This window comes from Barbus barbus, assembly GCF_936440315.1.
Source record: "Barbus barbus genome assembly, chromosome: 46".
Lineage (NCBI taxonomy): Eukaryota > Metazoa > Chordata > Actinopteri > Cypriniformes > Cyprinidae > Barbus > Barbus barbus.
This window is the reverse complement of record NC_136724.1, coordinates 468,977-487,500: the sequence shown is the minus strand read 5'-3', so window position 1 is coordinate 487,500 and position 18,524 is coordinate 468,977. Positions and strand designations below refer to the sequence as shown.

General features: G+C 39.7%; 1 protein-coding gene across 2 annotated transcripts in view; it reads right to left on the bottom strand.

The window, feature by feature from the left end:
- Positions 1 to 17,146: 17,146 nt before the first annotated feature.
- Positions 17,147 to 18,524, bottom strand: part of dnajc13 (DnaJ heat shock protein family (Hsp40) member C13) — a 70,395-nt gene continuing 69,017 nt past the window's right edge. For both annotated transcript variants that reach the window (XM_079408739.1, XM_079408740.1), the window contains one exon: positions 17,147 to 18,069. In XM_079408739.1, the coding sequence (XP_079264865.1) occupies positions 17,972 to 18,069 (98 nt within the window). In that variant the 3' untranslated portion in view covers positions 17,147 to 17,971. The remainder of the gene's footprint in view (positions 18,070 to 18,524) is intronic.

Here is an 18,524-nt window from a genome sequence, read left to right as displayed (position 1 = left end):
CATCAAACAAACGCAGCTAGTTATTTCTGAGAAGTGATGTGTAATCATCTGGACATCGGTATTTTAACTAGCAAAGTATTAAATACTGTACTTCTGCATAACAATAAATTAAATAAAAACAACAAACGAGCGGTATGGTATAAGGCCTATTTAAAAGCAGTTTATTGTACTTTAATTGGTTTTGTATGAGATACATCTAAAATAACTTTTCTATGTGTACTTTTCTACATTTTTCAGGATTCACAGATGGATAGAAAGTTCAAAAGAACAGTATTTATTTAAAATATACAAAACGTTTGTGACATTAGAAATTTCACAAAACTTTACTGTCACTTCTGATCAATTTCTTTCCAAAAATTAAAAATAAAAATCATACTGACCCCAAACATGTGAAGTATATGTATGTATATGTATGTACTATAGTGGGTAACACTTTAGAATAGGGAACACTTATTCACTATTAACTACGACTTTTTCCTCAATAAACTCCTAATTTGCTGCTTATTAATAGTTAGTAAGGTTGTTAAGTTTAGGTGTTGGGTAGGATTAGGGATGTAGAATAAGGTCATGCAGAATAAGGCATTATTGTGTGCTTAATTACTACTAATAAATGGCTAATATTCTATTAATATGCATGCTAATTAGCAACTAGTTAAGAGACCCTAAAATAAAGTGTTACCATTTAGTGTATATGCATACTGTACAAACTCATTAGCGGATAAGGAGATTAATATCTTTCAGTCATCTGATTTTGTGCTAATTATGTGTTTGTATTCTGTATGCTGTCTCTTTATTGTTAAAGCATTATATTAGTGTAAGTTTATGTGCTGAGGATTGGGACCGAGCAGCTGTTTCTAGTTGCTGCTCCTTTATCCTTGTTTAAACCACATACAATCCTAACGCTTCCAGATTCTCAGATGGTCTCACTAACCAGGAATACATTATAATGCGTTCTGAAAACCCACTCTGGAGTATGTGTGGCATAGAAGCTGTAAGAGCTCTGGATCTCAGACTGATGCAATGGAATCACACGCGTGTCGAATAAAGGACTGACCGACTCTGAGTGGAAACATGGAGCTGGATGAGGGGGAAATACCCAACAATAACTAAAGAGCCCTTGTTTACAGTCGAAGGTAACTCCCTCACTGCCATAAACAAACCCAAGCACTTCCAGAAGACTCGTCCATGGAGATGTCGTACATTCTCAGAAAATAAGGCAGAAGAGCCGAAACCCTTTCAAAGGCACACCTCCTCAGAGACAGCTGACAGTGGACAAACACACTTAACTCGAATATTCAGTACTTCTACTTTTGATTTAAACATGCACATTTGTTCCAATAATTAATCAGCCACATGCTATGAAAGCCCGTTTTCACCATTGGATAAAAAAAAATAAATAAATAGGTAATTGCATCTTTTTATCTCACAATTCTGACTTTTTTTCTTGCAGTTCAAAATGGCAGAATTGTGAGATACTGTATAAACTCATAAAAAGTCACAATATAAACTTACAATTCTGAGAAGAGAAGTCAGTATTGTGAGATAAAAAAAGTTGCAATTGCCTATTTATTATTATTATAATTATTATTATTTATTCCACGGCAAAAACAAGCAAGTAGATCCTTCATGAATGCAAATTTAGAGTTTTAACTATAGGATAAAAAGCTATAGCTGTTCAAAGAGGAGATTTACATGAATAATATTCCAGAGCAAAGCAATATGAAGACTGAAGGCATTCTGCGTATCATACACACATTTTGGGAAAACGACCCACGAACATCTAAACAAAGGAAGACTGTGTTTGTGTCACACCCTGTTTTATTTCTCACTACATCTTTTCACTTGCATATTTCCAAGCGTTTGAAGTCATTTTAATACGTTTCGTGCAATACTTTGTCATTTTCCCATGTGGATTTAATGTGATTTTTAGAAACTGGTTACAATTAATGAGTTGCACTTCCCATCACATCTTACATTATAGAGCTGACAATAACTACAAAGAATAACAGACTAAACGCACATCAAGAGCTGGTCTTCACCTTCCTGTGAATCTATATGTGTTCTTCACAGTCACTCACGCTGTAAACGATGCCAGCAGAAACACAATGAAGTGATTACTCCAGCTAACGAGCTGTTGTGATGCAGGTGACGTCAGAGATCATTCGATCCAGCCCTCAGGCACTTTCACATTAACATACATGCTTCTCATCAGTGATCTGAAAGCATCTGGCCTCAGTTCAACAGGTTTCCACTCAAACATGAAGTTTCCACTCCGGCTCTGACGGAGGACTGACGCTCTTCATTTTCTTCTCTCCTTGAGAAAAACATCAAACTCTATACAGTATGATTTAGCAACAGATCTCAAATAAATGTTCTAGCTGATGACTGCAGTTAATAAAACGCCTGATGTGACCAAAACAGATCAATAATCCTGGAGAAAGCTATCCATGAGCGTTCATCTCAATAGCAGTTGCTTGGCTGACGCAGGACCCTCCGGAACAAAGTCCTGAATGCAACAGTATTTTTTAAAACATAATTTTATTTCTAACATAATTAAACAATTATTTATTTTTTCTTTGGAAAAAAATGTATTACTATAAAATATTTTGTAATATTAATAAAAAATAAATTATGAAATGTATTTAAAATAGAAATTGAATATGGGTAGAATTTGTTTTGGTTCTTGGTTGAGTATCATTTGAATTTTATCAATCCCAATTCTGATTCTTATCAATTCCCATTTTCGATTCCAATGTGGTTAAAAAAATGAAGTCAACCATTTAGATATCAAACATATTTATTTTGTGTCTCTTTTTGCAAAACATTGAATTGCTGCTGAATACCATGAATAAAAATCATCCGGCTGCATAAAGACTGGACTAAGAGCTGTTTGTGTGTGAAATACAGCCGCACGATTCTGAATAAATTGAGACTTTTTTTTAATGGAGGTTGTAGTTCTCTCACAATTCGGAAGAAAAAATATTAGACAACTAAACTAAATCTGATGGAATTTATGAATGGAATGATTTAGTGACTCACTCAAGAATGAATCTGTGTTTTTAAATGAATCTCTTGAATGAATGATTCAAAGACAAATACATTTTAACAGCTAAAAAAAAGAAAAAAAAGATGCCCACACAGGAATTAGGTGGAATTGAAATTTAAATTTGACAAGTATCCGATTCTGTAATTGGAATTGATTTTCGATTCCCAACCCTAATTAGAAACAACATTTACAATATGACACTCAGTGAGTATTGCAATTATATAACAGGCGTTATATTTCAGTCTCTTGCATTATATCATGGGGTCTTTGGCATCAGAGGGTTTGAAAAACTCTGTGTTATGAAAAGAGTTTGACCGTTCAGTCCAAAACTAAAACATGACCTTCACAAACAAGAAATAAGAATGACCAGAATCATAATTAGTGTGGTTACAGCTCTCAGCTTTCCCTCCATATTGCTAATATTTCCTTGATGAAATCATTTAATGAGCGCTTTATGTTGTTGTATGTAATGTCTGGCCAGCTGAGGCTATTCTGGGTATTTCAGAACAGGTTTCAGTCAGTGGTCATCTCTCATGGTCACTCTTTAATCATCACGACTGATGAGGACCGAACCAGCAGATGAGAGGAGGATCTGCTGCCGAAGAAAGACTTCACCGCCGCACTCAGAGGAAAACAGTTCAGACTGGGAACATCCGATCACACAAGCTCCTGCAGAGGCTTTCAGTCACAGTTCCACACACACGCTGTGGAGAATCACAGTAATGATGCATAAACTGCTCCGCACAGCTTCATTTGCTCCAGTGACGTCACTGTGAGAAGAGTTTCTTCTTTGAGAGCTTGCTTTTGACTGGGACCTTTGTTTCTGACCAAATGTGCGAGTGCGCAGATCTAAGCTCAGGTTTGTACTGACAATCCAGTGAGTCTTAAGACTGCTTCATGATACAGGAAAAACTGTAGTACTGTTGGTTTAAATGTTATGTTGTTCGTCAATGTGTGTGGCCAGTCAGTAAAAATATCAAAGACTTCATTTACATTTTCTTAAGACATTTTGCAATCAAAATCCACTTAAAAAATGAATCCGTTTGAACGAGCGCAACGCTTCTGTCTGAGATCATCATATGAAGTGTTGTGTACGTCATAGTTGATTATACGAGTCCCTTCAGTGTCCCCAGCTCCTCAAGACTGACCACAAACTCCCAGCGGAGCTTCACTGAGCTATGAGGCCCTGCCCTGTGTGAGAACACATGAAGCTGCCCGTCAACACTCTCACATTTTAGGAAAATGCCCCAAAAAATCATTTATTTAGTGGATGAACCTGACAGCATCAGGGTAACAGGAAGAGGAAATGACTAGCTTCTCTCCTGACCACAGCCTCACGGTCACTCCATCCACAGCTCATTCCACGTCAGGCTTTCTCCATGTGTACATGGTAACCTATCCAGCCCGGATTACAGAACAGCAAACACTACAAACTCACGGAAAAGTTGATTTTACTTCAAGTGTCATGAAACGCCCCTGTTTCAGCACTGGTCTTTCACACCTTAGATCTGGAAAGACTCCAGAAATACTCCAGTAAAGCTGTGGAAAAGTGGGAGTGAAGAGGGTGGGAAGAAGGGAGAAAACAACCAATAAAACACAGACCTACAACACACTCACCATACAGACAAATGAATATTAAAATATCTTTAAAACAGAAAGAATAAAGGCAGTTACTTTGTGTTTACTCTTCTTTGAATTTCCGGTCTGTATCATTGTTTGCAGTGTATCACAATAATCCGGCGTGTCATCGCGTTCACAAACAGCTTGAAACACTCCAAAGACAAAGGAAAACCTCTCTCATGTGCGCTCCACGTGCTGATATATATTAAATATTGTTACAGTCATGTTTACTGACAGCGCAAATTGGCATATTAATAATGTCATTGTTGTCAGCGCCAATAGCCTTGTGTGCAGTGGGATGACATATAGCTCTGTTGCACTTTGGTCGTCCCGAGTTCGAATCTTGAGGACCTTTCCTAACCCTTATCTCGATCTCACCTCGCTTCCTGTCAGTTCTGATCCGTCCTATCATAATAAAGCCAAAAATGCCAAAAATAAATCTTAAAAAATAAGTCTTATTGTTTTTTATTGGTTCACTATTTTAAATTATTTATTTATATTTATTTATTTATCTATTTAAATGAATTATTCAATGTATAATATATATATTTAATATTACACAAATAATTTATCTAAACTGGTTTAGGGTGTTTCAGTGTTTAAATTTTTTTGGTAACACTTTACAATAAGGTGTCATTTGTTAACATTAGTTAATGTATTAACTAACATGAACAAACAATGAAGAATGCATTTATTACTGTATTTATTAATCTTTGTTCATGTAAGCTCACAGTGCATTAACTAATGTTAACAAACACAGCATGTGATTAACAGCATTTAACAACATTTACTAACCCTAATGCATTAGTAAATGCTGAAATTAGCATTACTAAGATTAATAAATGCTGTAGAAGTATTGCTTATTCTTAGTTCATGTTAACTAATGAACCTTATTGTAAAGTGTTACCAATTTTTTGTATATATTTAAACATTTTTGTAAAGGGACATAAGCTCTAAGGAAATGTTTTATCCATCATGATGTGATATGATGCAGCTTCACAGAGCCACAGTAAATGTTTACATTTGGACTGAGTTACTGTACGACTGTCAGAACCCTCTTGGGCACAAGGAGCACGGAGACAAGGAGATTCCAATTTGAGTTCTTTATTTGAATCATTGATGACGTTCAGACCGGACACAGGGGCAGGGAAACACAGGGCTTAAAAACACAAGGAAATCAACAGAAACAGATGAGGACTAATCAAACAGGGCTCGGGACTAATTAACTAATGATGACAGGAACGAGGAGGGCCCAATAGAGACACGTGAGGAGGGGAAAACAAAACACAGGACTGACATGGGCGCTCTGGAGGCCTCCAGGGATCAGGGGACAGGGTTACTGACCTCCAGAGTGGGACCCGTTCCAGGAACCACGGCGGGACAGGAGACACAGGAGGCCATGGTGGATCAGGGGACTCGGGAGGCCATGGCAGATCAGGGGACTCAGGGGGCCATTTTTTTAGAAATAAAAATTATATATATATTTCGTACATTAAATTGGTGTGCAGATTGAAGAGAGATTTTGTGGGAAGCAGCGCATAGTGCAAAAAGATTTGTAGTGCAATGCTCAAGTCAACATTATTTTGTAGTGCAATGCTCAAGTAAACATTTTTTTATTGAGTCTTTGTAGCAGGGAGTGTTTATAGAAAGTATCTAGTGTGCATATAGTGGGATGAGTGCGTTACTACAGGTGGTTTGTATAGCCCACTCACCTGTGAATTGCACTTAGGAAAAGTTGTCAACTGTATTAATGAATTGGGTGAGTGGGGGGTCAGAGCGAGCTTTGATACTCCGGTACCTTCTACCTGATGGTAGGAGCTGGAAGAGGTTATGGGAGGGGTGGGTGGGGTCTTTCATGATGCTGGAGGCCTTGCTGGAGCATCGTGCAAGGAAAATGTCCAGGATGGAGGGGAGAGGGGCACCGATAATCTTTGCTGCAGTGTTCACTGTCCGTTGTAGGGTCTTGCGGTCAGCAGCACTGCAGTTCCCGTACCAGACAGTGATGCAGGTGGTCAGCACACTCTCAATGGTGCCCCTGTAGAAAGTGGTGGCGGGAGACTTGCCCTTTTCAGCCGGCGGAGAAAGTGGAGGCGCTGTTGTCCCTTCTAGGTGAGATCCCGACTCTCTCCACGGTTGAGCCGTCGATGGTCAGTGGGGGGTGGTCAACAGAGTTTCTCCTGAAGTCCATCACAACCTCTTTTGTCTTACTCACATTGAGGGACAGGCTGTTAGCACCACACCATTTTGCCAGCTGTGCCACTTCCTCTCTGTAGTGCGTTTCATCATTGTTGCTGATGAGGCCTACCACAGCTGTGTCATCAGCAAACTTAATGATGTGGTTGGAGCTGGACTTGGCAGTGCAGTCGTGGGTCAGCAGCGTGAAGAGCAGCGGGCTGAGCACACAGCCTTGTAGGGCACCTGTGCTCAGTGTGGTAGTGCTGGAGGAGTTGCGGTCGACACGGACTGACTGAGGTCTTGCAGTTAAAAAGTCCAGGATCCAATTACAGAGGGAGGTGTTAAGGCCCAGCAAGTTTAGTTTGTGGATGAGCTGTTGTGGGATCATAGTGTTGAATGCTGAACTGAAGTCGATGAACAGCATTCTTACATAAGAGTCTTTCTGTTCCAGGTGAGTAAGAGCTAGGTGGAGAGTGGTGGATATTGCATCGTCCATGGAACGGTTTGGACAGTATGCAAACTGGAATGGGTCCAGTGTGTTTGGGAGACTGGACTTGATGTGATGCATGACTAACCTCTCAAAGCACTTCATCATGATTGGGGTCAGTGCTATGGGACGATAGTCATTCAGACAGGACACGGGTGACTTCTTTGGTACTGGAATTATAGAGGTGGATTTGACACACGTGGGGACGACTGCCTGGCTCAGCGAGGTGTTGAAGATGTCTGTTAGGACATCCGTCAGCTGTGCAGCACAGTCTCTCAGTACACGTCCAGGCATGTTGTCAGTAGAGCTGGAGTCAAGTCCAGCTTTGTCGAGTCCAAGACAAGTCCAAGACCAGGACTAGTCGAGACCGAGTCAAGACCGAGTCTAAAGAGACTGAAGTCCAAGCCCGAGAGAAAAAAAGGATCCTCTTCAAGACCACATACTCAATTATTGATAATGTATGTGATGCGAGAGACAGCATATCTTCTATTCTAAGAAAATAATTTTGCATTATTATTTGTAATGATCAAAAAGCATGTGCAAAGTAACAACTCTGTAGGACAGGGGTCTTCAAACTAGATCCTGGAGGGCCAATGCCCTGCAGACTTTAGCTCCAACTGTCTTAACACACCTATCTGGAAGTTTCTAGTGTGTTTAGTAAGAGCTTGATTAGCTGGTTCAAGTGTGTTTAATTAGGGTTGGAGCTAAACTCTGCAGGACACCGGCCCTCTAGGACCAAGTTTGGAGCTGTAGGATCAAATTATTTTTATTTACTTTATTTACATTTTATTTACTTTAGGTACACAGCAAAAATCCAGGGTGAAATTAACTCTCCTGGGAGTACATGTGAGACCACAATCAAGAGTGTGAAAGTGTTCAAATAAGAGTGTGGTGGCGGGGTGGTGATGGCGCAGTGGATAAGACACATGCCTTTGGTGTGAGAGACCCGGGTTCGAATCCACTGTGAGACACCAATGTGTCCCTGAGCAAGACACTTAACCCCTAGTTGCTCCAGAGGCGTGCGACCTCTGACATATATAGCAATTGTAAGTCGCTTTGGATAAAAGCGTCAGCTAAATGAATAAATGTAAGAGTGTTAAATTAACACTGAAGCAGAGTTAAAGTTAATGAGGTAATTAAGAGATTCATTGAGTAGTGATTGACCATTATTTAAGACACCTGATGTTAACCAGCAGAATCACCAAAGAAGAAAATCACAATTTCTGTGTCACCATTATAGTGGTCAGCGTTTACTTTAGTTGTGCTCTTGACCCTTACATTTTTAAAGTTAGGTTTTGCTTTTGTGATGCTTGCGTAGCCCACCAAAGTGATTTTTAAGGCAATTTCTGCATGCTTGTCCCTACGCAGGACAATTTTGGGTCCTGGATTTGTGCGAGCTACAGCCACAGTTGCTGCAGATATCTAAACTCTTACGGCTTCCTTGTGGCTGTGCAAGCTGCACTGGAAAACCTGATTCTTCAGTTTCACTGTATCTTGCAGCACAATTACCACGGCTTGATCCAGTGTTAATTCGTCGGGTTCTAGCAAGTTTTTCCAGAGTCTAGTCACACAGTATCCCTTCAAGAAACTGATCACGGATGATCTGATCTTGAAGAGTCCCATAATTGCATGAGCGTGCCATGTCTCGTACATACTCACCTGGACACTGAAGCGGTTTGGGTAGCTTGTATTGGAGGAGAAGTACTAGTTGTTGGCCCATGAAATGGTTAGTGAGGAGAGTGACCGCTTCCTGGTAAGTTTTGTCATCAATGTTATGTTCAAACTGATGGAATGCTTCAGAAGTCAGTTCTACACAGGAGCTTAAAGCGATGCTTCTTCTTCTCACGCATGCACACACACTTCAAGAGCTCTGTAACATACTGAACACAACAGTCCTGTTAAAGATTGGGAATGACCTCAGTCAGTGTCAGTGAGTGAATATAAAACAATACCTTGTTATCCTCAAATGATTAGTCACTCCCCAATTACAAAAGACTATTAATGATGTTTTGCATAATTAGTATATCTGGTCACATTTGCTACATAATATTCCTTATCAGTCCTGTTTAATGAGAAAAAAGACTCTCTCATAAATAAAGTCATACATGTGTTGATGTGTGAGTTGTGTTGATCCTAAAAGCAAATCTGAAGAACACAGAGCAGGAACAAGGAGGTCTGCACTGTGTCTACTTCCTTCATTTAGTATTTAAAAATAAACACATTATTTATTTATTTACCTTCTGTTTACAACTTAGAAATTGTTTTACTACATGCAAATCTCTGCCTGTGAAACGTAAATATCACCGGATGCTTTGGGACGGATGTGGAATGAAAGCAGCTGCTACAGTAGGTGTGTGAGGCCCCATATTACAGACAGACCGGCCCACATTTACCACACACACACACACACACACACACACACAAACCCTTAGGGGGGGCAATGTGAACTTCACAGACTCTTTCAGTGTTTGTTTGAGGATGTAAACAGGGGGATGGACACACACACACACACACACACACACACACACACACACACTAAAACAAAGACTCAGTTTGAGAGCCGTGGCTGGACAACAAACCTGCTGAGCATGTGTGCATCTGTAGATTTACATTTATTCATTCAGCAGATGCTTTAATCCAAAGCACCTTACAAATAAGGAATACAACAAGCGATTCATCATAAAGAGACAAATAAACACAAGTGGATCTCGTAATACAATGTTTCAGACATCATTCAGATTAGTACACTCTAGGATTAAAGAGTAGTGAAAGCATATCATTTTTTAAAAAGATGCTGTTAAATGCTGACAGTAGAGGTTTCGCTTGAATATTGTCAGAGATTCAGGATTCTGAACAGGGTTAGGAAGATGCTTTATCCAGGAAGGAACGGTGAATTGAAATGTTCTGGAAAGTGATGGTAGCTGCTCACGTGTGGATCTCAGGCTTCTGGAGGGGATGAAGATTCTCAAGAGTGAGTGGAAGTAGAAAGAGCTGAGCCTGTGGCTGTTCTATATGCAAGCATCAATGTCTTGAACTTGATGTGAGCCGCAGCCGGCAGCCAGTGCAGGAGATAAAGAGTGACTCGGTGAAGAGCAGTCGTGCCGCTGCATCTGAATCATCTGTAGAGGTTTGATTGTGCATGATGGAAGTCCAGCCAGGAGAGCTTTCTAGGACTAGGTCCAGCCTAGAGATGACCAGGGCCTGGACAAGAAGTTAGGAAGGGCCTGAGCTTTCTGATGCTGTGCAATGCAAACCTGCAAGATCGAGCGGTTTTTGCAGTGTGGTGTCTGAAGATTTCTAACAGAGCTAATGTTGATAGGTCTAGCTGGATGGTGAAATCGAGCTGTAGATCCAGACTGGCAGAGCCGATCAATCAGACCACAATCTCAGAATTAATAACAGTTGCAATGGAAACCATTAAAGGCTTAAACATTCTCAGATGGAACGACTGGACCGTCAAATAGTGAATATTCACTCTATCAGTTTTCTTCAATGAAATGAATCTGTCTTGTGTTTTGAGGCACTGTGTGTCATGTAAACACCATACAACTTTCAAAGTCTGCTGAAAGGCCTCATGGGTAAATAAAAGCTTAAATAAAGGCTCTATTTAAACAGCACTGGTCTGTAGGTTACTGTAAGGTTACTTCAGGTTTACGTCACTGCAGGTCCCTCATATCCAGTAAGAAGAGTAAGAATAACCCCATTCATTTACAGTAGTGTAGAATGATTAATGAATTAAACTGGAGCGTCTGGGACCACTGGACATGATGGCATTGGAAGTGTTTGGAAAACACTGTCTTCTCTAAAAATAATGGACAGCATATTGTAAACTGAGAATATAAAAAAAAATCTTCAATGGACTGGAAAGAGGTGGAAATCAGTCAGTCTGGATTAAAGTCTGACTTTATATTTCAAAATTACAACTTTATTCTCTTAACTGTAATTGTATATCTCCAAATTGTGACTTTACTTGAATCTCAAAAATGACTTATTAAATCACAATGTGAGTATATTTTACAGCTGCAACTTTGTCTTGTAATTTTGACTTTATATCTAGTAATGCCACTGTATATCTCTCAATGTGAGTATATATTTCATCATTTCAACTTTTTTTCATGCAAATGTTACTTTATATATTGCAATGTGACTATATTTTGCAACTTTACAAAGGGACTATATATTTCACAATTCACTCCTTTATTTAAAACAATGCGGATTATATCTTGCAACTGTAACTTCACCAGGTGACTCACAATGTTACTTCTTATTTTTAACTTTACCTCACATTAACGCGTGTATTTTGAATGTTTTAGGCAGTCTTCCATCGTTTCAGACGCTCATTAACGCTTATAGTTCGAATGAGACCGCGATGGACTCCATCTGACAGAAAACCAGAACAACCCTCCTCTCCATTTGTGATCTGAATCAGAGAATGGGATGAAAGTCTTTTGTTCTTTGTCTGAAGATGTATGCTTCTAAAACTGTGTTAGCCAAATGAGAAAATGGTTTGTGTAATTTAACAGTAACAAGTCACAACCGGGAGTACGAACTCACAAATCACTTTGAGGAGGAAATGAAAGCGGGTTGTTTGTTCCTGTTAGTTCCGTTGCATTAGAAGATGGAGGCCATTAAGATGAAAGAGTCTAAGGATTGGTTTAGATGCTTGTAATGATATAAGACACCAGCAAACACTGGGACATCCCGACCGATCTGGACTACATACACATGTGCAAATGCTCCAGAACATCAGAAGCGCTTCAACAATAAACATCTGCAAACCACAGCAGCATCACTCACTTATTTGGCAAAAGCACACGTTGTATTTACAGAATCTCCCTCTTCATGAACCCAAAGGGTTAAGTGAGCGTGACCTAAAACTCTCAGATGTGAATGTTCTCTCATTCCAGAGTCAATCAGAGCAAAGCTACAGATGAAAGTACATCCATTTGAAAGAAAGATGGACGCAGATTTCTGGGCATAAAGAGCTCCATCCAGCAGCCAGTTCCTCTCTCCAGACCTCACTGTCAACGGGACGAAACACCAGCCTCTCAAAGGTCAGAGGTCAAAGTTAAACAGACACCTGATACTGACACAAAACATGGACAGGTGCACTGGTCTCTGATCAGATCCATCTAGATCCATATAACAATGTTTAAAGGTTAAACCTGCGCTATAATAATAATGTATCTATATCTGAGTTTGTGTGGAGAGAGGAAGCTAAAGCTGCTCTGCAGGACATGGAGGCACCAGCAAACACTTGCATTGTTTTCAGTGGAAACTAATTAAAATAGCCTACACCGTCATTTTTTATTTTTTGATAAAGGTAAGAGTAATACATCATTGGGACCTGTAAAGGGTCTACTTGTATTTGTGTGCACTCACAATACCAACAAAAGGTAGTTCTTTTATAAAACAAAGAAAACAAACATGATGTGCTTTCTGCGTCTTTAACAGGAGCTTCAGCAGAGAATACATGCCTCACAGACATGATACATATATCTATAGAAAGCTTTAAATTATCACTTAACCAAACAAAACTCATTTATTCTAATTTTAATCATAATCAATAAAGATGCATTTCTCTCTAAAGGCGCGTCTAATGAGGAGACGGCGAGTCAGGATCAGTAACTTCATCCTTGCGACACAGACTCAGAAAACATTAGTTTATTAGTAAATAATTCAAATATCTCCTTACTATTTCCTGCAGACACATTCATGGTTATGTTTGCTGGGGTTTTGCAGAAAGCTTTAGTCTATTGCGTGCGTTTGAACACAGAACAGCTGCTGCTGCGGGACACTAAACACCATCGAGCTGCTCTCGGTCACGTGGTCTCCTGTTGTTTCCACCAGCGCGGTGATTTATTCATCACTAATCGATAGACGTCTACAATATAAAAATAAGGAGAAACCCAAAACAGGCCCGAGGCCCGGCCCGCGTCTGAACTATGACGTGGAAACTGGCCCGAAGCCCGGCCCTAGAGCCGTAAAAAAGTCGGGTCCCGTTGGGTCCGGGCCGACGTGCAGGGCTCTAGATCCATCAGTCCTGACCGGGATGCTCTGAAGACACTTCTGATGCTGAAACGCCTAAATAACTTTGTTTTCCAGTAAAATATCTAAATCTCCTTTAAAGGGATCATGGACTGCCTCTTTTATTATTTTGTACTGTTCCCTGAGGTTCACTTCTAATGTTATGAAGATTTATACATGAAAAAAACATCATTCAGAAGTAATAAGCTATTTTATTGACTAATGTTTTTAGACTAATGAGAATGTTTTAAGTTCTGAAACTTACAGGATGATTTATAGTAGATTGACCTCTTATATGTCCAGAGATCAAGGCTTGGTTTCTCAATTCATGACCGCTTTAAACAAGGTATAAAATATACTTGACAAGGTAAATTATGAGAGGAAATGACTTATTTCTTAAAATGTATTATACATACTGTAAGTTTATAATATATATAATTTGTTTAAACAAAATAATAAAATTGTAAATAAATTAATACCTTAAAAATGTATAAAACTATATATTTGTTCATTACAATAATAATAATATATATATATATATATTGTCCTTGTCTATATATATTGAGCCATTGGTATACATATTTTCATGCTTTAATCATTAATCTAAAAAGTTTTATATATATATATTTATTTATATGTATACTTTTTTTAGATTAATGATTAAAGCATGAAAATATATATACCAATGGGTAAAAAAAAATCATAATAAAGATGTGCTGTAATGTATAAAGTATTTAGATTTTTATATATTCTTTTATGAGGATATTTGTACCGGAAATCAGGCCATTTTTGTTGTTCAATGAACGACTGTGTTGTGTTGGTCGGTCTTGCTCTGAATTCCTCCAGGACTTTATGCAATGTGTGTTAAATAATGACACTGAGTCCTGGACTAAATAAGAGTATCTGATGTGTTTTCTGTGGTTGAGCAGGAGGATCTCAGAGAGACTGTCTGCTGGAGCGAGGGACTATCAGCGCTCACGAGCCCACAGGACTCTTATATCAGGCCCAAACTTCTCCTGATGACACGTTTGATTTGAGGACATTCCTAAATCATCTGTAAGTGAAGCATCGACTCGGGTGATTATTGTTTCAGAGTGATTGCACTGGGAATGAATCATGAATGAACACCCCAGTTTATCTGGTTCTTGAGATGCACTGACACCGCTTCATCCTGATGCACCGACAGCTCAAGCATCCGCTGTGAGAGCAAACACATCTCAGTCTGGAGTTCCTTTGCCTCAGTGGATCAGAAGACTGGAGTCTCTCCAGCAAACACATCCCTCCAGATCATTCCAGTTACAAAACGACTTCAGACACAGATTCAGATGAGCGATGTGAAAACACTGGGCCGTGTTTGTCTCTCTTTCATGCACAATGTATTAAATCAAGAAGACTCCTGAAGCTAGTTTAGATGTTATTGGATCAAAGGTCAGGATAAATCCTCACATGTGCACTGAATACTGGATGGCAACAAGCGAAGCAGCAAAAGATGAATTTACAACTATTCATCTTCAAATAGTCACTAATTCTTCTGTTTTTCCACTTATTAAAGCACATATGATTCAGAATCAAAACAAACTGATTCTGCCATCCATATGTGCGCAAGCACGACAGATAAATAAACGCTTCACGCTGACAGCATTGACTGAAGACCAGGAGCACAAGTTACTGGCGTTTACTCATTTCTTCAGAGAACTAAATAAAACAGCTCATTCTGAGATTAAGTTCTGCAAGATATATATATATATATAGACATGCTGTCAGATATAAAATCAGTATATTATTATGATTTCTGAAGATCATGTGACACTGAAGACTGGAGTAATGATGCTGAAAATACAGCTGCAGATCACAGAAATAAATTACAGTTTAACACATATTCACAGAGAAAACAGCTGTTTTACACTGTAATAATATTTCACTGTTTTTACTGTGTTTTTGATCAAATAAATGCAGCCTCGGTGAACAAAAGAGACTTCATTCAGAAACATTAGTCCAAAAATATATCTATGACATGAGTTTCATGACTGAACGAGAATGAAGGGACTGAAACATGATCTTCAGATGTTTCTGGAAACACTGCGTTTGTCAAAGAGACCAGACAAATAACCTGTGCACGGATTTCCTTCCTGCAGTAAAACAATAGTGCTGTAGTGGCTCAAAACACCTATTCCTGCCATCATGACAATACAGGATACATGCAGTATTTCTTAGTTTTGTTCAGCGGCTTCCACACACAATCTGTCCTTGTGACAGTTTCTGAAAGCTGTCGCTCTAACAGCAGAAGCACACACCAGATCTACAAAACCAGACACTAATTATCAGACTTTGACTCAGTTTTCAGTTTCATAAAACACTTTTTGCGAAACACAACACAGTTCTCTATGAAACACACAAACATATAACAGGAATTAATATTATGGCAAAGGTGTTTGCAAATGTGTGCTTTTGAGATGTGTTTGTGATATTTTGGATGCAGTGCTTAATTTTGCAAGAAATGTGAGGCATTTTGTGTGCAATTCTTGGAATCTTGTGCAAAGTTTTGAAAAAAAGAGGCAAAGTTTTGAAAATGTAAGCAACTGAAAAAACAAACTGTAATTACCAGATTCTCAAATATACAGTTACAGTTAAGACCAAACATAACAGAAAAGAGGACAAACATCCTAAGGTCTCACTGAAGGCTGTGACTTCACCTAAAATGAAATGGAAAAAGCGGAACAGGACACACATCCTGATTCTCTTTCCCATCATTTCATTATTGGTCAGCGTGGAAATACAGTCCAGATAACTGCAAGATTTCACTGAAAATGCCATTTTATATCAGTTTCATTCTGATTTCTATAATGTTAGGCCGCTTTTAATTTAATAATTTAATTTAAAACACTTTCATCAATCCAGCCGGTTCAATCAAATTAGACTGGCCCAAGCTTGAAATGAATCAGGATGAAGTGTAAACCATAGGCCTATGATTTGTGCACTAAATCCAGCAAAATCTGAAACACTCAGACGTCATTACCTGAACCTCACCGCTCTTTATTTGCATAAACATTAAACACCTTTCCCACAATCCACCGCGCTAGCGTCAAGCGCTAGATGTCACCATTAACCAATCAGAATCCAGTATTCCTGACAGACGTGTAATAAAAGACTATAAAACATACAGAAAAGACAGCTGTGCAGATTTCTTTCATTAGCTCCACTGATGATGATGTGATTGGAGCAGCAGGAATGCTGAGGGCTACAGGGATACTCCAGCACCTGCAAAGGCTGATGGGAAGTGTCTGAGGACACACACAGAGCTTTCATGAGTAATAGACTGATGTCAGTCAAATGCTATGCTTCCACACTGACCCGGGGGTTGCCCACAGCGACGTCTGACGCAAACGTTCTGAAATATTATAAATGACTACAGAATGATGAGAAGCACTTTCCTACATCTGTTAACTAACTGTTTGCTTGTATGGACTAACACGGGCTTCTGGAAACCAGTGCATGGTGATGGTTAGTTAGTGATGCACTGAATATATGCAGACACCCTCGTGTGGACACTCAGTATAACACGACCCTTCACATGACTCTGTTAAACACCTTACCTTTAATGTAAGAGCGACGAGTTTAAGCTGTCAGTTGTTCAATTATCTGTGTTTTTTTCTTGTCACCTTGTCAAATAAGATGCACACGATGTCTAGATAAAAACACAAATGCATGAGAAAAGCAAACCTGATCGTGTTTCTCATCAGTGAGATTCAGTCTTCCTGAACAAGTGCATCAATCAGAAACACAAAACCCCAACAGCTGTGGATTCCCTTTTATTCTTAAAATGTTATGTACAAGTGCAACTGATTTACTTCTTTATTAATGTACATTCAATATAGAAAGTTTATGTACGGCTTCTTACATTTAACATTTCACAACTGCACTAGTCTTTCACATACATTTGTAATCAGAGTCAGTACAATTTGTCCTTTATCCTTTCAGACGCTCGTTTTCAGTTGGTCTTGATTTATTCAGGTATAAATAGTCAAGTGCTTTCTGGGGAAGGTTTGGGTCGGTTTACAGGACGAGGAGATGAGAGAACCCAGGACAGATCGCAAGCAGCGGCACAAACTCATGATGAATGATCAGTTTCACAGGTTCCTTCTCGAGGCTCTCTTTCCTTCTGTTACCAAACACTTACTACAGTACTTCAGAATAAAGGAAAGAATACAGAGATGCAAGGCTGCGTTTTATAAAACAGAAAGCATGTGGAGACGGGGACAGATACGAGTGGAGACATGAGCTGAATGTGAGACGCAGGAAGATGAAGAGACAACGAATCAGAGTCAACATGGCCGCCATTCATCAGCTCACCAAAACAAAAATGCATAATGCAGAAAAATCTCTCAATACAAAATTAAACTATTTTACTCTCCATGGAAAGAAATGATTTACGAGATGTGAGTGGATATAAAATGAAAGGAGGAAGTGTTAAAACGCAGGAATCATGAAGTGCTGTGAGGGACTCTGTCTGTTTCTCTCTCAGGATCAGGATCAGGATCAGGATCAGGATCAGGATGGCGGCGCTCCGGAGCCGGTCCGTCTGTGTCCGGGTTTGTCTGGTGTTGTATTAGTCTGGTTCAGCCCAGGTCTCCGATGTCGTTGTCTACGGGCGGCGGGACGCTTGGCATGACCGTAGAGCCGCTGCCCGCTGTCAGATAACCTGCCACTCCTGGACCTGAACACACACACACACACACACACACACACTCCATCAGCATCACCACACACAGCATCAACACACACCCAGCATCACCACACACACACACACACCCAGCATAACCACACACACAGCATCAACACACACACACCCAGCATCACCACACACACACCCAGCATCACCACACACACACACACCACACACAGCATCAACACACACACACCCAGCATCACCACACACACACCCAGCATCACCACACACACACACACCACACACAGCATCAACACACACACACCCAGCATCACCACACACACACCCAGCATCACCACACACACACACACCACACACAGCATCAAAACACACACACCCAGCATCACCACACACACACACACACGTTTGTTTTTGTGAAAAGTGGGGACATCCCTTATGTGCTATTGCCCTACACCAAACCTACACCTAAACTTACCCCTCAC